This window comes from Salvelinus alpinus, chromosome 3 (genome assembly GCF_045679555.1).
Source record: "Salvelinus alpinus chromosome 3, SLU_Salpinus.1, whole genome shotgun sequence".
Lineage (NCBI taxonomy): Eukaryota > Metazoa > Chordata > Actinopteri > Salmoniformes > Salmonidae > Salvelinus > Salvelinus alpinus.
Window position 1 is genome coordinate 76,941,119 of NC_092088.1, and position 22,136 is coordinate 76,963,254.

General features: G+C 44.2%; 1 protein-coding gene across 2 annotated transcripts in view; it reads right to left on the minus strand.

The window, feature by feature from the left end:
- The window catches only part of LOC139571368 (cytohesin-3), a 51,267-nt gene that overhangs the window by 25,044 nt on the left and 4,087 nt on the right, over positions 1-22,136 (minus strand). For both annotated transcript variants that reach the window (XM_071394177.1, XM_071394178.1), the window contains exons 2-5: positions 8,488-8,570; positions 8,217-8,281; positions 7,788-7,854; positions 7,352-7,470 (exon numbers count right to left, since the gene is read on the minus strand). In XM_071394177.1, coding sequence (XP_071250278.1) covers positions 7,352-7,470; positions 7,788-7,854; positions 8,217-8,281; positions 8,488-8,570 — 334 coding nt within the window. The remainder of the gene's footprint in view (positions 1-7,351; positions 7,471-7,787; positions 7,855-8,216; positions 8,282-8,487; positions 8,571-22,136) is intronic.

Consider the following 22,136-nt stretch of genomic DNA (forward strand, 5'->3'; position numbering starts at 1 on the left):
CTCGAAGAGCTGGCCTACTGAAATGGATCCCGATACCTCGAGGAGCTGGCATGGTCCAGGGTGCATTTGATTGATGAAAAACAAGACACAGAATCCAGACACAGGAGCCTTCTGTGAGAGAGATTTGTTGCAGCGCCAAAGGGGAGTTTGAGAGAAAGTCAACATCACCTTTGAAGCTATGTGGCCTGTGGTCCTCTGATGTTGTTTATGTAACATCCATTTGAATGTTCGAGCTTGAACACTCATTGTGTTTGTATATATATATACATACATACACAGTGGGGAGAAGAAGTATTTGATAACCTGCAAAATCGGCAGTGTTTCCTACTTACAAAGCATGTAGAGGTCAAAAATCCAGAAAATCACATTGTATGATTTTTAAGTAATTATTTAGCATTTTATTGCATGCCATAAGTATTTGATTCAACAGACAAGCAGAACTTAATATTTGGTACAGAAACCTTTGTTTGCAATTACAGAGATCATACGTTTCCTGTAGTTCTTGACCAGGTTTGCACACACTGCAGCAGGGATTTTGTCCCACTCCTCCATACAGACCTTCTCCAGATCCTTCAGGTTTCGGGGCTGTCGCTGGCCAATACGGACTTTCAGCTCCCTCCAAAGATTTTCTATTGGGTTCAGGTCTGGAGACTGGCTAGGCCACTCCAGGACCTTGAGATGCTTCTTACGGAGCCACTCCTTAGTTGCCCTGGCTGTGTGTTTCGGGTCGTTGTCATGCTGGAAGACCCAGCCACGACCCATCTTCAATGCTCTTACTGAGGGAAGGAGGTTGTTGGCCAAGATCTCGCGATACATGGCCCCATCCATCCTCCCCTCAATACGGTGCAGTCGTCCTGTCCCCTTTGCAGAAAAGCATCCCCAAAGAATGATGTTTTCACCTCCATGCTTCACGGTGTTCTTGGGGTTGTACTCATCCTTCTTCTTCCTCCAAACACGGCGAGTGGAGTTTAGACCAAAAAGCTCTATTTTTGTCTCATCAGACCACATGACCTTCTCCCATTCCTCCTCTGGATCATCCAGATGGTCATTGGCAAACTTCAGATGGGCCTGGACATGCGCTGGTTTGAGCAGGGGGACCTTGCGTGCGCTGCAGGATTTTAATCCATGACGGCGTAGTGTGTTACTAATGGTTTTCTTTGAGACTGTGGTCCTAGCTCTCTTCAGGTCATTGACTAAGTCCTGCCGTGTAGTTCTGGGCTGATCCCTCACCTTCCTCATGATCATTGATGCCCCACGAGGTGAGATCTTGCATGGAGCCCCAGACTGAGGGTGATTGACTGTCATCTTGAACTTCTTCCATTTTTTAATAATTGCGCCAACAGTTGTTGCCTTCTCACCAAGCTGCTTGCCTATTGTCCTGTAGCCCTTCCCAGCCTTGTGCAGGTCTACAATTTTATCCCTGATGTCCTTACACAGCTCTCTGGTCTTGGCCATTGTGGAGAGGTTGGAGTCTGCTTGATTGAGTGTGTGGACAGGTGTCTTTTATACAGGTAACGAGTTCAAACAGGTGCAGTTAATACAGGTAATGAATGGAGAACAGGAGAGCTTCTTAAAGAAAAACTAACAGGTCTGTGAGAGCCGGAATTCTTACTGGTTGGTAGGTGATCAAATACTTATGTCATGCAATAAAATGCAAATTAATTACTTAAAAATCATACAATGTGATTTTCTGGATTTTTGTTTTAGATTCCATCTCTCACAGTTGAAGTGTACATATGATAAAAATTACAGACCTCTACATGCTTTGTAAGTAGGAAAACCTGCAAAATCGGCAGTGTATCAAATACTTGTTCTCCCCACTGTATATATATAATCACTCAAACTTCAGAAGGCAACCAAACAAAGTTAAGTAAATAGAGAGAAATATCTAAGAAACAATCTCTTCTAAAGAACCGATCATACTAATAAAAACAGTTTTATTATTGATGTACTACAGAATTTTGTCAATATCTCACTTAAAACATTAATCTGAGAAAATGTAAACTTGTATTGTATCAACAGGAGTTAGGAAAAGCGTGGAAATCAGGACAAGATTACTAAAACATTGATCAGACCCCATCTGATTGTGTCATTCAAGACAGACTCGCACACTCCCTTACGGAAAAACCATTTGAAATTCACATGTTTCACATGACAACATGCAAAAGCAACATGTGATAACGTGAAACTACACGTGAAAACGTTAACTCGTGAAATAAATTTGACAACCTGGGGATGCAAAATTAACATTTTTCACATGTAAAACAGAGTCCGATGTTCACGTGTGAAAATCCAGTTTCACATGTGAATCTTCAATTCTTCAATGTGAGGTGAAAACATGTTATTGTCCTCACATGTGAAACTAAATTTAATACATGTGATTATATTTAATTAGCATTGTCATGTGTTTTTTTTTGTAAGGAAATAAATTAAATGGTATGGAGGTTAAGGGAAGTGGAATGCTGTGTAAAAAAAAAAACTTTAATTAATGACATTATGATTACATTTAAAATGATGACTTTCAATATTACCCCACCTGGGATTTGGGGTATGCTAATCTTTCTGCTGCACCACAAAGTCTGTAGCATTCTCAGAAGTCCCCTACACATTCATGACCTATAGTACATCTCTACACTGAGCAACAGAGTGCCATCTGACTGCTATTTTAGTTATCAGTTTTTCTGACTTAATTGATATAATCAATTTGAGGGTTTTCTGTACAGTTGTCTAATGTTGGTGGTGCATATTATTCTGGTTTAATGATACTCCTGAATCACTGTGATAAATATAGTTTTTCTTCAGAGTATTTTCAACAACGCTGAGTTTCTTTGAAGTCCAAAGTGTAGGAATACAGGTGAAAATCAGTTAACACAGACATTGTGGCATAGCAGAAGTATTGGAATGCCGTGAACCAAGAGGTTGTGGGTTCAAATCCCAGGTGACGACATGTTGAATAATAGTTACTGTATAAATAAACATACAGTGTAATCATATAGTAAAGTGTCAAATACAGTGCATTCGGAAAGTATTCAGACCCCTTGACTTTTTCCACATTGTTACATTACAGCCTTATTCTAAAATGGATTAGAATTGTTTCCCCCCCCCCCTCAATCTACACACAATACTGCGACTATTTTGTGATGTTCCGGTGACATCCTATCCACTGTTCAGGGAATCACCATTAATCCACGTGATAAATTATGTGATCACATGTGAAATGTTCCAAAACCACATGGTTTTACATGTGCAAAACGTGAAAATCCGTTACCTTCCATAAGGGCTCATCTCTCTCACACATCTGTAATTACAATGTGACAGACAGACGGAGTATGTGGACACCCCTTGAAATTAGTGTATTCGGCTATTTCAGCCACACCCGTTGCTGACAGGTGTATAAAATCGAACACACAGCCATGCAATTTCCATATACAAACATTGTCAGTAGAATGGCCTCACTGAAGAGCTCAGTGACTTTCAACATGCCACCTTTCCAATAAGTCAGTTGGTCAAAGCCGCAAAGTGGTAGGCCACACAAGCACACAGAATGGGACAGCCGAGTGCTGAAGCGCGTAGCGCATAAAAATAGCCTGTCCTCAGTTGCAGCACTCACTACAGAGTTCCAAACTGCCTCTGGAAGCAACGTCAGCACAAGAACTGTTTGTGAGCTTCATGAAAGCGCCATGCGCAATGCCAAGTGTCGGCTGGAGTGGTGTAAAGCTCACAGCCATTGGACTCTGGAGCAGTGGAAGCGTGTTCGCTGGAGTGATGAAACACGCATCCCCATCTGGCAGGCCAACAGACGAACAGACTGGGTTTGGCGGATGCAAGGAGAACGCTACATGCTCGAATGCACAATGCCAACTGTAAAGTTTGGTGGAGGAGGAATAACGTTCTGGGGCTATTTTTCCTGTTGTTTCGGGCTAGGCCCCTTAGTTCCAGTGAAGGGAAACCTTAACACTACAGCATGACAATGCCCTCGTGCACAAAGCGAGGTCGAGATCAGTGTGGAAGAACTTCACTGTCCTGCAAAAAGCTCTAACCTCAACCCCATCGAACACCTTAGGGATGAATTGGAACGTCGACTGCAAGCCACGCCTAATCGCCTAACATCAGTGCCTCATTTCACTAATGCTTGTGGCTGAATAATCACAAGTCCCCGCTGCAATGTTCCAACATCTAGTGGAGAGCCTTCCCAGAAGAGTGGATGCTGTTGTAGCAGCAAAGGGGGGACCAACTCCATATTAATGCCCATGATTTTGGAATGAGATGTTCGATGAGCAGGTGTCCACATACTTTTGGTCGTGTAGTGAGTCATCTGAAGCTGCCAGCAGTGTTGTCTTTAAGTCATATAAACTGCTGTATCTCTAGTCCCAAGCCAGCCCCCGACCTCTTACCTGAGAGTGTGTTTCTGCGCTGAGTTAAATGGCGAAATTAAGTATTTTTTTATGGCTAGTCAGGTGTTCACAGTGGGGTGGCAAGACACCCACGACAAATCGTTGCCAAGGTGATTTGTATTCTGAGGGAACCAGGTGGCCACTTTCATCAATAAATCCAGACCATAATAACCCGCGGAGATGGCCTCAGAATCAGGGAACGAATGGACTAATAAAGAGGTGGACATAAATCTGCAGCACGGCTTTATAAGCATGACAGGGAGAGAAAACAGTATCTCTACTAGGCAGATACAGTGCCTTGCAAAAGTATTCACCGGCTTGGCGTTTTTCCTATTTTGTTGCATTACAACCTGTAATTTAAATAGATTTTCATGTAATGGACATACACAAAATAGTTCAAATTGGTGATTTTTTTAAAACTTTGTTAAAAAAATTAAAATAAAAACTGAAAAGTGGTGCGTGCATACAGTGGGGCAAAAAAGTATTTAGTCAGCCACCAATTGTGCAAGTTCTCCCACTTAAAAAGATGAGAGAGGCCTGTAATTTTCATCATAGGTACACTTCAACTATGACAGACAAAATGAGAAAAATAAATCCAGAAAATCACATTGTAGGATTTTTAATGAATTTATTTGCAAATTATGGTGGAAAATAAGTATTTGGTCATTAACAAAAGTTTATCTCAATACTTTGTTATATACCCTTTGTTGGCAATGACAGAGGTCAAACATAAGTCTTCACAAGGTTTTCACACACTGTTGCTGGTATTTTGGCCCATTCCTCCATGCAGATCTCCTCTAGAGCAGTGATGTTTTGGGGCTGTTGCTGGGCAACACGGACTTTCAACTCCCTCCAAAGATTTTCTATGGGGTTGAGATCTGGAGACTGGCTAGGCCACTCCAGGACCTTGAAATGCTTCTTACGAAGCCACTCCGTTGCCCGGGCGGTGTGTTTGGGATCATTGTCATGCTGAAAGACCCAGCCACGTTTCATCTTCAATGCCCTTGCTGATGGAAGGAGGTTTTCACTCAAAATCTCACGATACATGGCCCCATTCATTCTTTCCTTTACACGGATCAGTCGTCCTGGTCCCTTTGCAGAAAAACAGCCCCAAAGCATGATGTTTCCACCCCCATGCTTCACAGTAGGTATGGTGTTCTTTGGATGCAACTCAGCATTCTTTGTCCTCCAAACACAACGAGTTGAGTTTTTACCAAAAAGTGACATTATGACATTCTCCCAATCTTCTTCTGGATCATCCAAATGTTCTCTAGCAAACTTCAGACGGGCCTGGACATGTACTGGCTTAAGCAGGGGGACACGTCTGGCACTGCAGGATTTGAGTCCCTGGCGGCGTAGTGTGTTACTGATGGTAGGCTTTGTTACTTTGGTCCCAGCTCTCTGCAGGTCATTCACTAGGTCCCCCCGTGTGGTTCTGGGATTTTTCCTCACCGTTCTTGTGATCATTCTGAACCCACGGGGTGAGATCTTGCGTGGAGCCCCAGATCGAGGGAGATTATCAGTGGTCTTGTATGTCTTCCATTTCCTAATAATTGCTCCCACAGTTGATTTCTTCAAACCAAGCTGCTTACCTATTGCAGATTCAGTCTTCCCAGCCTGGTGCAGGTCTACAATTTTGTTTCTGGTGTCCTTTGACAGCTCTTTGGTCTTGGCCATAGTGGAGTTTGGAGTGTGACTGTTTGAGGTTGTGGACAGGTGTCTTTTATACTGATAACAAGTTCAAACAGGTGCCATTAATACAGGTAACGAGTGGAGGACAGAGGAGCCTCTTAAAGAAGAAGTTACAGGTCTGTGAGAGCCAGAAATCTTGCTTGTTTGTAGGTGACCAAATACTTATTTTCCACCATAATTTGCAAATAAATTCATAAAAAATCCTTTAATGTGATTTTCTGGATTTTTTTTTCTCATTTTGTCTGTCATAGTTGAAGTGTACCTATGATGAAAATTACAGGCCTCTCTCATCTTTTTAAGTGGGAGAACTTGCACAATTGGTGGCTGACTAAATACTTTTTTGCCCCACTGTATGTATTCACCCCCTTTGCTTTGATGTCCCTTAACAAGATCTGGTGCAACCAATTACCTTCAGAAGTCACATAATTAGTTCAAAACAGTCCACCTGTGTGCAATCTAATTGCCACATGATCCGTCACATGATCTCAGTATATATACACACACACACACCTGTTCTGAAAGGCCCCAGAGTCTGTCACACCACTAAGCAAGGGGCACTATGAAGACCAAGGAAATCTCCAAACAGGTCAGGGACAAAGTTGTGAAGAAGTACAGATCAGGGTTGGGTTATAAAAAAAATATCCGAAACTTTGGACATCCCACAGAGCACCATTAAATCCATTATTCAAAAATGGAAAGAACATGGCACCACAACAAACCTGCCAAGAGAGGGCCGCCCACCAAAACTCACGGACCAGGCAAGGAGGGCATTAATCAGAGAGGCTCGAGTGGTTTAAGGGGAAACATTTAAATGTCTTGGAATGGCCTAGTCAAAACCCAGACCTCAATGCAATTGAGAATCTGTGGTATGACTTAAAGATTGCTGTACACCAGCGGAACCCATCCAACTTGAAGGAGCTGGAGCAGTTTTGCCTTGAAGAATGGGAGAAAAAATAATCCCAGTGGCTAGATGTGTCAAGCTTAGAGACATACCCCAAGAGACTTGCAGCTGTAATTGCTGCAAAAGGTGGCTCTACAAAGTATTGACTTTGGGGGGGTGAATAGTTATGCACACTCAAGTTCAGTTCTTTTGTGTTATTTCTTGTTTGTTTCACAATAAAAAAATATTGTGTGGCATGTTGTATAAATCCAATGATACAAACCCCCCAAAAATCTATTTTAATTCCAGGTTGTAAGGCAACAAAATAGGAAAACTGCCTAGGGGGTGAATACTTGCACAAGCCACTGTAGATGGGATGGCTTACCGCTCCCCTAAGTAATCTCCGATGACAGTCTTGTTCAGGCCCTCACCCTTGTAGAGGAACTGAGAGATGTCTTCTGGGGTGTGCTGCAGAAGGTCGTTTTCCAGGAGAAACTGGATCCCCTGGAACACAAGATGGAGGACAGACAGTGGACTGTTTATCTCAATCATTGGTGAATGATTCTATCAGAGCAGCAGTATATGACAGGGGTCCATTACTAGACAACACCCAGAAAAGCCATTCCGGGACTGAAATAAAAGAGGCCATCAAAGAAGCCTGGGCCATACGTACAAACATAAACATAGCTTTTAATATCACAGGGGTACATTACTGGACACAACCCCGCCAAAAGCTATCCCAGAGCTGAAATAAAAGACTGAAGATGTGGCCATCCCTGAATCCTGAGGCTCTGATCATAAACATTTCAACCTGAAAATACCTTCTTAGGATCCATGTTGAATTTCTTCCTCCCCATGGCAATCTGTTTGTTCCTCTGTGTAATTTTGCTGTGAGACATGACATGGAAGAAAAACCATGAATAACCTTCTATACAACCAACCAACTTAAAAAACATCAACATTACTTTACATGTAAAAAGGTACCTTTTCAACCTTCAGCTGTTCAGACAGACCCATTAGTGCTGTATACATTGAGCCAGATTGAATCAACTAATGATAGGAAACTGAGCAGGCTGATAGATGAGATTATAAAATAGTTCAGTCACATTTTGGGTAAGGACATTAGATATGGTACACCAGCTAAGACTGATTGAAATCACTGCACAACACATACTTGTTCAGTCTTCTCGTTAGAACAGTGAAAATCAAATGCAAGCACCAGTGAATGAGACCATGGGCTGTTCACCCACCTCTCTCCTACACACGTTAGTTGCTCGATCTCAGTCATGACTTCAGCTATCTCAAACTTCAAGCGCTGAGAGGGGAAGAAAAGGAAATATAATTGGTATCTTGGAATAAGCTCATTCAGAGAAAATTATTCAACCTAATGAACAGAGACCTAGACAGGGATTAGACATTCTGAGAAAATGATACAAGCTACACGAGCATATCAGAAAAACACTTTTTCTCAAAGCTTTGCCAGCTACTAAGCCGAGCCACAGCAACTTCAAGGCTACCCACCTCAATATCATCCAGCAGCTCTCTCTTCCTCCGCCGGATGTTTGACAGCTCATCCCTCTCTTCCAGCGAGAGATCCTCAGGTACTGAAGAGAGATCAGAGAGAGAAACCTTCTTAGTCTTACTGCTGATACATCTTCTTACATTGCATGACACCACACACACTAACTAAGCCTGCTAGAGTACGATGACCGTCACGCTAACTAACTAAGCCTGCTAGAGTACGACTACCGTCACACACACTAACTAAGCCTGCTAGAGTACGACGACCGTCACGCTAACTAACTAAGCCTGCTAGAGTACGACGACCGTCACGCTAACTAACTAAGCCTGCTAGAGTACGACGACCGTCACGCTAACTAACTAAGCCTGCTAGAGTACGACGACCGTCACGCTAACTAACTAAGCCTGCTAGAGTACGACGACCATCACACTAACTAACTAAGCCTGCTAGAGTACGACGACCGTCACGCTAACTAACTAAGCCTGCTAGAGTACGACGACCGTCACGCTAACTAACTAAGCCTGCTAGAGTACGACGACCGTCACGCTAACTAACTAAGCCTGCTAGAGTACGACGACCATCACACTAACTAACTAAGCCTGCTAGAGTACGACTACCGTCACACACACTAACTAAGCCTGCTAGAGTACGACGACCGTCACGCTAACTAACTAAGCCTGCTAGAGTACGACGACCGTCACGCTAACTAACTAAGCCTGCTAGAGTACGACGACCGTCACGCTAACTAACTAAGCCTGCTAGAGAACGACGACCGTCACACTAACTAACTAAGCCTGCTAGAGTACGACGACCGTCACGCTAACTAACTAAGCCTGCTAGAGTACGACGACCGTCACACTAACTAACTAAGCCTGCTACAGTACGACGACCGTCACACTAACTAACTAAGCCTGCTAGAGTACGACGACCGTCACGCTAACTAACTAAGCCTGCTAGAGTACGACGACCGTCACACTAACTAACTAAGCCTGCTACAGTACGACGACCGTCACACTAACTAACTAAGCCTGCTAGAGTACGACGACCGTCACACTAACTAACTAAGCCTGCTAGAGTACGACGACCGTCACGCTAACTAACTAAGCCTGCTAGAGTACGACGACCGTCACGCTAACTAACTAAGCCTGCTAGAGTACGACGACCGCCACGCTAACTAACTAAGCCTGCTAGAGTACGACGACCGTCACGCTAACTAACTAAGCCTGCTAGAGTACGACGACCGTCACGCTAACTAACTAAGCCTGCTAGAGTACGACGACCAGGCTAGATGTGAGGCTGAGCTGCCTTCAGAAGCCTCCCTACACCACATCTGCGCTGACCATTACGTCAGCCTGCTAGAATACGACGACCGTCACGCATCAGACTCAACTAAGCACGGCAAAAGGTACGGCGAGGGTCACGTTAACTAACTGAGCCTACTAAAATGCGACGCCTTCTGGTCCAGTGGTAACTGGACATTAAACATGCTAAAATAGGGGTCTACACATTATATTAGCTAATTCAATCCCTCCTGGCAGTACTGCCCACCGTCACGTCCAACGAACTGAGCCTGCTAGTAGTACGCCGACCGTCGCGCTAGACTAAGCCTGCTAGAGTACGACGACCATCACACTAACTAACTAAGCCTGCTAGAGTACGATGACCGTCACGCTAACTGAATGGTTCCTTTTTCAACAAAACGGTCGTCCTTTTATCGGTTCATGTCTCTTCACCACTCTGCACGTCTAGGTGCCACAGGTATGTCAAAGTTGTATCTGAATCGGATTTCATTTGAGTTTCAGCTGAGTACCACTGTAAGAGCTACACAGTGAATGAGCTCTACTCCAGTGTGCGGAGTGATGGCTTGGGTTGGGTGGGTGCAAAGCAGGGGGCAGAGGGGGGGTTAAATAAATTCCAACATGTGCACCACAGAGCAGACCCTCATTTACCCCCCCCCAAAAAAAATCATTCAAATCTCCTTTTAGGAGTAAATCCCAACGATGAGGTCCTCACCCAAAAATAACCAACTGTTCACTACCCTCCCTCTGCCACTAGGGTAGCTGATGATACAGAACCTAAATCTGACTGAGCACCTAACAGAATCTCAGATGAGATGGTGATACATTTGGGGGCAGAAAGCCCCCCTCAAAACATTGTTAAGTCAACCCAAAAGTGTACATTTCATCACATTCTTGCCACTTTTTGGACTGGACAGTGTAGTAAATCATAAAATCAGACCCTTAGTGACACTAAAACCACCACTCATCCCAGCTTGACCAGTGGAACTTAGACCAAATCCCATTCTCACTTACAGACTGTACATGAGCCAACTTCCCATGTTAAGAGCTAAACTGGGTAATGGTCACAGCCTGGTCTGTTAATGTGTTGGAGCATGAGAGAACCCCATCACCCAAACATAAGGTGGAATGGGTCCGCAATCAAAAACATGTTGCATAAAGCTCATTTCATTATTATGGTTTTTCCCACTGCATCAGGGATAGCGTACACCGACGTTTTGGCTTTGCAGTCTTCTTCAGTGTGCAAGTACAATTTTCTTTTAATTCAAAACAGCATTTATAAAGAACTGAACAGGTGCTTTTAATCAGGAATGTGGCTTTTCTGGTCTACAAGTTAGTCACAAAAAAATACAGAATTATAAGGTGTGGGAGTGGGCTCGAAGAGCAATTCATGAATCAATTGGCTTAGGTGTCTCCTCACTTGGATAAATGATATCAATTCCTGAGATAGCTTACCACAAAGGACATCAGGCACAGTCGTTCATAAATAGTTGGACTGACTCATCAACGATATGCAAAATCTGATATGGACAGTGTTCTTGTATAACAGCCTAAATGCGGCCTATAAAGGAGGTGAAGTCTAGTTCTGTGTTTACACCATGTGGAGATACAGAATTTAATTGATCTACCTACATGGCTTCTCGTTTAAGTCATTTGTTGTCGTAATCACATCCTGCCTGGTGGATGAACTTTTTAGATCCAAAGCAATTCATTAATATAAGGATTTTGTTCTATAAAGTGTCTCGCAACTGGCGAGGTGATATCTTGATGTCTGATAGTGGAGTTATGTTCTCCAAGGCGTACTTTTAAGGCGCAGAATGTTTTTTCAATATACATCTTATTACAAGAACACTAACATATAAATAACTATTAGTAGTGCAAGTTCTACATGACCTTATCTCATAGGTCCTAGAAGTCTGAGGGCATACTAAGTTAGAACATTTCCTTATGGCGCTACAGGAAGTACATGATCTACAGGAAACATCCTTTTATGAATGCCTCTTCTCTCTCTGACCACATCTGATTTAACCAATATGTTTGATAGATTTCTTGATCATTTATAGGTGATAAGGGTGGATTCTGGAAGTCAGAGGAGTCTGATGATAGTATACATGTCAGTGTTAACTGACAATAGACCTGATGTCATTACGGCCATCATTGAAAGTAAGTATATAGTTCACAGAGAAGTTGTTGTTTTTGTTGAGATTTAAGTAACTGGCTTCTGTCTTGAAGCTTTATCAAGACAGGTATCAGGGTATCCTCTCAAGGAAAGAATTTGATTGTCTATCATGTTCTTCCTGTGTGTCACAGATGCAAAGCAGTCTATTAAATTTGGCTTACTGGTAAACCTCTTTTAGGGGGAGAGGGTGATGACTATCAGCTGTCAGTATACATTTTCTTTTTTTAATCTGTAGGTTTTCCGTAAACTGTAGTATTATAGAAAAGTAGAACCCAGTCACCCCACTGGCCTCAGCAGGGAGATGGGATGAGAAGATACAGAGCAGGGAGATGGGATGAGAAGATGCAGGCCAGGCAGGCTGTCACAGAGCAGGGAGATGGGATGAGAAGATACAGGCCAGGCAGGCTGTCACAGAGCAGGGAGATGGGATGAGAAGATACAGGCCAGGCAGGCTGTCACAGAGCAGGGAGATGGGATGAGAAGATACAGGCCAGGCAGGCTGTCACAGAGCAGGGAGATGGGATGAGAAGATACAGGCCAGGCAGGCTGTCACAGAGCAGGGAGATGGGATGAGAAGATACAGGCCAGGCAGGCTGTCACAGAGCAGGGATATGGGATGAGATACAGGCCATGCAGGCTGTCACAGAGCAGGGATATGGGATGAGATACAGGCCATGCAGGCTGTCAGTGTGGCCTCTGGCTCAAAACCCTAATCTGAAGCCTGCTGTCACCAATCCTTTTAACTTTATACCACTTCGGCTCCCCTCACTAGCCTCACATGCGCGCACGCATGCAGGGACAAACACACGTCATGCACAAACGCAGATGCAGGCGTGCATAGACAGACACATGCACACTGGTGCTGCCAGCTGGCTTTAACCCCCACAGCTCTTAATCCCAATCTGACCATGGGGCTGAAGACCACAGTGGAAGTGTGATATATACACAGAGAGGTTGTTGGCAGTGATAACATGGACACAGTAACAAACATCTGTAGTCTTGTTTAGCAGTCCGGTGATGTGACCTGGCAGTATGTCAAGACACCAGAATGTGGGGCATGATTAGTACAGAACAAGCCAAGGGGTTATGATGAGTGTCTGTATGTTAGTCAGTGCAGTTAATTTAAGGGGTTTATTTTCATGATCGTAAGATCTGGCATCTGTATGAACTTTTCAATAGTTGGGAAAGTTACACCTCACTGCTTTGTGGATCCAGATAAAGTGCATTGTGAATGTGATCACTGTACCATTATTTTCCAGTAATATCTCACATCATTGCATGAGAGGACAGCAAAGATTTTGAGGGGTAATATCTTGGGGTTTAGCTGCCTCTGTGGGTCAGGACTCAGGAGAGATCTAGGATCTAGTACTGGGGGGTTAAACTAAACTGTCATCCACTGATTACATTGCTGCCTCTGTGGGTCAGGACTCAGGAGAGATCTAGGATCTAGTACTGGGGGGTTAAACTAAACTGTCATCCACTGATTACATTGTTTAATCTGCTGTTTTCGGGAGCGGACCCCTACTAGTGGGTGATGCATCCGTCCGGGTGGTCCCTCCCTCTGTCCTGGTCTGTCCAGACATCATGTCCCCTTATATCCAACATCTGCTCAGGGTCACCTCTATGATGTAAATATTGGATTTGATGTGCTGGGGTCTTATATCTCCACGACCATAAGCCTGCTGCCAGAGCATTCATAATGGTGCCGTTTCTGGCACCCACTTCTAATCAGAGGGCTGGATGGGGGTTGAGTGACTGAGAAGACCGAATACCAACCCCTGGCTGGCGATTGTTGCCTGGAGGTCCAGGATGTTGTTGCTTGTCTAGTCTTACCGGGCAGAGTAACATTGTCTTTTAAGCCTCCAGCAGGTCAGCCAAAGACAAACAGTCACCAAACACCTACAACGTTTATTGATGTCTGTGTTATATGTTGTGTAGTTAGGGTGGATGTTTGTAAAAATCTATACATAATCTGTACATGGTGTAGCTAAAAGCACACCTATTAGAATCCCTGAAAATACAAGCACAGCACACCTCCTCCTTTTAGAAGGCCTGTGAATTCCAAAGAGGTGTTCTGGTTCTACATTCTTGTGTTCTCAGGGTTGAGGGCTCCAGAGAGCAGCACTTACCTAGTCTGGCCAAGAAACACAAACCCTGTAGCCTCCAGCATCTATGTAGCCGCTCGCCATCTCCTTAATACTGGATCTGCTTCCATTTAGTTCCCCTACTAGTAGTGAAATAAGATGCATATTACTCAAGGAAAGTGTGGTCTCCCTCTTTTGACATTTCTCCTTCCCTCTTTTCCTTCTACAGCATCCCGGAGTCACCTCTTCACTGTAGATGCTGAGACTGGTGTTTTGCTGGTACTATTTAATGAAGCTGCCAGTTGAGGACTTGTGAGGTGTCTGTTTCTCAAACTACACACTAAAGTACTTGTGCTCTTGCTCAGTTGTGCACCGGGGCCTCCCACTCCTCTTTCTATTTTGGTTAGAGCCAGTTTGCACTGTTCTGTGAAGGGAGTAGTACACAGCGTTGTATGAATTCTTCAGTTTCTTGGGAATTTCTAGCATGGAATAGCCTTCATTTCTCAGAACAAGAATAGACTGACGAGTTTCAGAAGAAAGTTATTTGTTTCTGGCCATTTTCAGCCTGTAATCGAACCCACAAATGCTGATGCTCCAGATACTCAACTAGCCGAATTAAGGCCAGTTGTATTGCTTCTTTAATTAGCACAACAGTTTTCAGCTGTGCTAACATAATTGCAAAAGGGCTTTCTAATGATCAATTAGCCTTTTAAAATGATAAACTTGGATTAGCTAACAACGTGCCATTGAAACACAGGAGTGATGGTTGCTGATAATGGGCCTCTGTACACCTATGTATATATTCCATTAAAAAAATATGGGGGAAAAATTGTAATTAAAATCAGCCGTTTCCAGCTACTATAGTCATTCACAAATATCTACACTGTATTTCTGATAAATTTGATGTTATTTTAATGGACAACAACTTGTCCATTTCAAATAACAAGGACATTTCGAAGTGACCCCAAACTTTTGAACGGTAGTGTATTTTCTACTCTACTCCATCCCGGTCTCGTTCTCCTCATTCTATAACTCAAACAGTCGGGGCAATATACTGCATCCAAACAAAATTCTGTGGTACATGCCAACCCTTCCAGACAGTTGTCCGTGCTAGTCTACCCTCTCTTCCATTGCAATGAAACAGTATTTCCCAAAATCAATTCCATACATGGTGTTTCTCTACAGACGAGGCAGCAGTACTGCAATACTTTATGAGTCCGTCTCAATCCCTCCTTAAACCAAGTCTGCAGTGCCAATGATTCCTCACCCCTTAAGGGGAGTGTGTGTCTACTGTCTAGCCTAATCCTTCAATGTTGTCCCACAATACAATAAAACTCCATCTTAAATGGTCCAAATTTGCATAATAATGTTTCTAAATCTCCTGTTAAGCTGTTGAATAAGGCAACATGGTAGGAGGCCTGAAAAGGCTATTTTAAGGATGAAAAAAACAGTTATTCTCATTTTAGTCATCTCAAAAGAATCAAGTCAACACCTTCTTTGTGGCTTTAAATATAAAATGTATCAGATGGCCCGCAAAGAAGAAATGTTTGTCTTCTTAAAGATACAGTGTGGAAGGAAGACCGTAAGACACAGGATGGTAAAGAAAACAGGACTTACTCTAACAAACCAGAAGGGCAGAGAGAGAGAGAAACAGCTAAGTAGATGGGCTAGTTAGCTGACTGGCTGTATCTGTTGTAGCCATTTAGCCTATGGCAACCAGATACTTTGTGCCAGCCAGAAGGTCCTCCAGGCAGTGTTAAAGCTACAGACCAGCCGCCCACAGCATAGCAATTATGACTTCCATTAGGAAGTCCTCCCACACCACTCACCCTACCGCCACAACAAAGACTGCTGGCCAACTCTGACAAAATAGACATGTTCTGTAGACTAAGGGCAGGAAACCACTAATGTCTGGATTCATATGAAACTTCATCACCCAAAAGACTCAAGCAGTTTGTATTTATGTTCTTCTCAAAGAACATGTATGTTTCCTTGCCCAGAGGGTGAGATTGATAAATGGCCATGAATTCAACATAAAGGGGTAAAGTAATCATTTACTAAACTAATTGCAACCAGCAGTTCTGTCAAGTTGCCCATTTCTGATAAGAAAAGCCTTTTGACAGATTCAACTGCCCCTCAACACCTCCCCCAAAGAATAAACACACACATTGTCAGGCCATAGAGCATGGAAGGAAAGCAGTTTCCCATTTAGTGTTTCTCACAGTCAGTTAGGGAAAAGCATGTTGAGAGAGAGAGTTAGAGGGAGTCACTAAAGCAGTGGTTCTTAACCTGGGTTCGATCGAACCCCAGGGGTTCGGCGAAGGTCAAGACACACATCCGACTCATATGATTCGTGATGACACGCCCCGCTTGGCCATCATTGGCTGCAGGTGATCACGCTACATCGCTTGGCCTATCTGTGCTGCAGGGAATTTGGTGCGCTCAGTAGTCGACTTGTGACTGTCGTGATGGTACGTCTTGTGATTTCTTTCTTAATATTTTAATCCCTTCATACTTACTATGTCGAGCAAAAAAAGAAAGTGGTCGGACGAATATGTACAATATGGATTCACATGTATAACGGAACGTGATGGGAGTCAGCGTCCTAACTGCATGATTTGCAATGCCAAGTTGAGCAATTCTAGTCTAGCACCGGCAAAACTAAGAGAACACTTCCTTAAGCTGCATGGAGATGGAAAATACAAGAACACAACGCTCGCTGAATTCAAGGTGAAGAGAGCCAGATTCGATGAAAAGGCTACTCTGCCTGTTCTCGGCTTTGTACCCATCAACAAACCGATCCTCACAGCATCGTACGAAGTTGCTTACCTGATCGCAAAGCAGGGCAAACCACACACCATTGGTGAAACACTCATAAAACCATCTGTGTTGAAGATGGCGAATATTATGCTGGGAAAAGAGGCTGAAGTTAAGTTATCCCAAATTCCTCTTTCAAATGACACCATCAGCGACAGAATAGAGGACATGAGCAAAGACATCTTGGCTCAAGTAGTTGCAGATCTGATTTCAAGCCCGGCAAAATTCAGCCTTCAACTCGACGAGAACACAGACGTTTCCAATCTAAGCCAGCTTGCTGTATTCGTGCGCTATGTGAAAGACGACGTGATAAAGGAAGATTTTTTATTTTGTAAGCCTCTTACAACAACAACTAAGGCAGCCGATGTGAAGAAACTTGTGGATGACTTCTTCAAAGACAACAATCTTTCGTGGAATATGGTTTCTGCAGTTTGTTCGGACGGAGCTCCAGTCATGCTGGGAAGAAAGTCTGGTTTTGGTGCGCTAGTGAAAGCCGATGCACCACACATCATTGTTACGCATTGTATTCTGCACAGGCATGCGTTGGCAACAAAAACCTTGCCTCCAAAACTGGCATAAGTATTAAAAATTGTAGTGGAATGCGTGAACTATGTGCGAACTAGTGCTCTGAGACACCGCATCTTCAGTGAGCTGTGTAAAGAAATGGGCTCTGAATTCGAGGTACTTCTGTACCATTCTAACGTTCAGTGGTTATCCCGGGGACAGGTCCTGAATCGTGTTTTTGCTGTGCGTGTGGAATTAGCCCTGTTTTTGCAAGAGCACCAACATTGTCATGCAGATTGCTTCAAAAATTCTGAGTTCATTCTCATTTTAGCGTACATGGCTGATATCTTCGCAGCTCTCAATCATCTCAATCAAAAGATGCAGGGCAGTGGAGTCAACATCATCGAAGCGGAGGAAAACCTGAAGGCTTTTCAAAAAAAGCTACCGTTATGGAAACGACGAACAGAGAACGATAACTTCGCAAACTTTCCCCTGCTGGACGACTGTGTAAGTAAGATCAAATCAAATCAAATCAAATTTTATTAGTCACATACACATGGTTAGCAGATGTTAATGCGAGTGTAGCGAAATGCTTGTGCTTCTAGTTCCGACAATGCAGTAATAACCAACAAGTAATCTAACCTAACAATTCCACAACTACTACCTTACACACACACACAAGTGTAAAGGGATAAAGAATATGTACATAAAGATATATGAATGAGTGGTGGTACAGAACGGCATGGCAGATGCAGTAGATGGTATAGAGTACGGTATATACATATGAGATGAGTACTGTAGGGTATGTAAACATAAAGTGGCATAGTTTAAAGTGGCTAGTGGTACATGTATTACATAAAGATGGCAAGATGCAGTAGATGATATAGAGTACAGTATATACATATGAGATGGGTAATGTAGGGTATGTAAACATTATATTAAGTGGCATTGTTTAAAGTGGCTAGTGGTACATTTTTTACATAATTTCCATCAATTCCCATTTTTAAAGTGGCTGGAGTTGAGTCAGTATGTTGGCAGCGGCCGCTAAATGTTAGTGGTGGCTGTTTAACAGTCTGATGGCCTTGAGATAGAAGCTGTTTTTCAGTCTCTCGGTCCCTGCTTTGATGCACCTGTACTGACCTCGCCTTCTGGATGATAGCGGGGTGAACAGGCAGTGGCTTGGGTGGTTGTTGTCCTTGATGATCTTTATGGCCTTCCTGTGACATCGGGTGGTGTAGGTGTCCTGGAGGGCAGGTAGTTTGCCCCTGGTGATGCGTTCTGCAGACCTCACTACCCTCTGGAGAGCCTTACGGTTGTGGGCGGAGCAGTTGCCGTACCAGGCGGTGATACAGCCCGACAGGATGCTCTCGATTGTGCATCTGTAGAAGTTTGTGAGTGCTTTATGTGACAAGCCAAATTTCTTCAGCCTCCTGAGGTTGAAGAGGCGCTGCTGCGCCTTCTTCACAACGCTGTCTGTGTGGGTGGACCAATTCAGTTTGTCCGTGATGTGTACACCGAGGAACTTAAAACTTTCCACCTTCTCCACTACTGACCCGTCGATGTGGATAGGGGGGTGCTCCCTCTGCTGTTTCCTGAAGTCCACAATCATCTCCTTTGTTTTGTTGACGTTGAGTGTGAGGTTATTTTCCTGACACCACACTCCGAGGGCCCTCACCTCCTCCCTGTAGGCCGTCTCGTCGTTGTTGGTAATCAAGCCTACCACTGTAGTGTCATCCGCAAACTTGATGATTGAGTTGGAGGCGTGCATGGCCACGCAGTCGTGGGTGAACAGGGAGTACAGGAGAGGGCTCAGAACGCACCCTTGTGGGGCCCCAGTGTTGAGTATCAGCGGGGTGGAGATGTTGTTACCTACCCTCACCACCTGGGGGCGGCCCGTCAGGAAGTCCAGGACCCAGTTGCACAGGGCGGGGTCGAGACCCAGGGTCTCGAGCTTGATGACGAGTTTGGAGGGTACTATGGTGTTAAATGCTGAGCTGTAATCGATGAACAGCATTCTCACATGGGTATTCCTCTTGTCCAGATGGGTTAGGGCAGTGTGCAGTGTGGTTGCGATTGCGTCGTCTGTGGACCTATTGGGTCGGTAAGCAAATTGGAGTGGGTCTAGGGTGTCCGGTAGGGTGGAGGTGATATGGTCCTTGACTAGTCTCTCAAAGCACTTCATGATGACGGAAGTGAGTGCTACGGGGCGGTAGTCGTTTAGCTCAGTTACCTTAGCTTTCTTGGGAACAGGAACAATGGTGGCCCTCTTGAAGCATGTGGGAACAGCAGACTGGGATAAGGATTGATTGAATATGTCCGTAAACACACCAGCCAGCTGGTCTGCGCATGCTCTGAGGACGCGGCTGGGAATGCCGTCTGGGCCTGCAGCCTTGCGAGGGTTAACACGTTTAAATGTTTTACTCACCTCGGCTGCAGTGAAGGAGAGCCCGCAGGTTTTGGTAGGGGGCCGTGTCAGTGGCACTGTATTGTCCTCAAAGCGGGCAAAAAAGTTGTTTAGCCTGTCTGGGAGCAAGACATCCTGGTCCGCGACGGGGCTGGTTTTCTTTTTGTAATCCGTGATTGACTGTAGACCCTGCCACATACCTCTTGTGTCTGAGCTGTTGAATTGCGACTCGATTTTGTCTCTGTACTGGGACTTAGCCTGTTTGATTGCCTTGCGGAGAGAATAGCTACACTGTTTGTATTCGGTCATGCTTCCGGTCACCTTGCCCTGGTTAAAAGCAGTGGTTCGCGCTTTCAGTTTCACGCGAATGCTGCCGTCAATCCACGGTTTCTGGTTTGGGAATGTTTTAATCGTTGCTGTGGGTACGACATCGTCAATGCACTTCCTAATGAACTCGCTCACCGAATCAGCATATTCGTCAATATTGTTGTTGGACGCGATGCGGAACATATTCCAATCCGCGTGATCGAAGCAGTCTTGAAGCGTGGATTCAGATTGGTCGGACCAGCGTTGAACAGACCTGAGCGCGGGAGCTTGTTGTTTGAGTTTCTGTTTGTAGGCTGGAATCAACAAAATGGAGTCGTGGTCAGCTTTTCCGAAAGGGGGGCGGGGGAGGGCCTTATATGCGTCGCGGAAATTAGTATAACAATGATCTAGGGTTTTCCCAGCCCTGGTAGCACAATCGATATGCTGATAGAATTTAGGGAGTTTTGTTTTTAGATTAGCCTTGTTAAAATCCCCAGCTACGATGAATGCAGCCTCAGGGTGTGTGGTTTCCAGTTTACAAAGAGTCAGATAAAGTTCGTTCAGGGCCATCGATGTGTCTGCTTGGGGGGGAATATATACGGCTGTGATTATGATTGAAGAGAATTCCCTTGGTAGATAATGCGGTCGACATTTGATTGTGAGGAGTTCTAGATCAGGTGAACAGAATGACTTGAGTTCCTGTGTGTTGTTATGATGATCACACCACTTCTCGTTAATCATAAGGCATACCCCCCCGCCCCTCTTCTTACCGGAAAGATGTTTGTTTCTGTCGGCGCGAGCATGAAGAAACCAGCTGGCTGCACCGACTCCGTTAGCGTCCCTTGAGTTAGCCATGTTTCCGTGAAGCAGAGCACGTTGCAATCCCTGATGTCTCTCTGGAATGCTACCCGTGCTCGGATTTCATCAACCTTATTGTCAAGAGACTGGACATTGGCGAGTAGTATGCTAGGGAGTGGAGCGCGATGTGCCCGTCTCCGAAGCCTGACCACGAGACCGCCTCGTTTGCCCCTTTTTCGGCGTCGCACAGGGTCGCCGGCTGGGATCAGATCCATTGTATTGGGTGGAAGGCAAAACACTGGATCCGTTTCGGGAAAGTCATATTCCTGGTAGGAACGATGATGAGTTGACGTTAATCGTATATTCAGTAGTTCCTCCCGACTGTATGTAATGAAACCTAAGATTACCTGGGGTACCGATGTAAGAAATAACACATAAAAAAACAAAAAACTGCATATTTTCCAAGGAACGCGAAGCGAGGCGGCCATCTCTTTTCGGCGCCGGAAGTAATGATCGAAGATGTATCTGGAATCGGAGACATTTCTGTACCCGCGGAACTGAAGCAAGCAATTGCCACGCACTTAGATGAGCTTGCAAAGTCTCTCGACGGATACTTCCCTACAAGAGAGTCATATCCAGCATGGGTGAGACAGCCGTTCACGTTTAGTGTTGAGACAACAGATGTCAATGATGAATACCTCGATGAAATCATTGAAATTCAGCAGAGCCAGGTTTAACAGCAACTCTTCAGAACAACAACGCTTTCAACGTTTTGGTGTCAACAAATGGTAACGTACCCTGTTATTGCTAAGAAAGCTCTGGAGATTTTCATACCGTTTGTTACAACATATCTTTGCGAGCAATCCTTTTCGAGGATGCTGGACATAAAAACGAAGAAAAGGAACAGACTTTGTTGCGAAAATGACATGAGAGTGGCACTTGCCAAGGTGAAGCCGCGCATTTCTGAACTGGTCTCTGAAAGGCAACAGCAGAAGTCACACTGATTTGCAGTAAATATTCATTATTATGTTTTTGTTTTTGTGTGAAAATCATGTTTTGATGATTTTGTTCTTTGAACACACGGTGTTGATGTTGATGCACGGTTCATTTTGTGCACCAGTAAAATATATACCTATGTTTTGAATTTGAAAAAATCATATTTTATTTTTCCAATTAAGAAGGGTTCGGTGAATGCGCATATGAAACTGGTGGTGTTCAGTACCTCTAACAAGGTTAAGAACCACTGCACTAAAGTTAT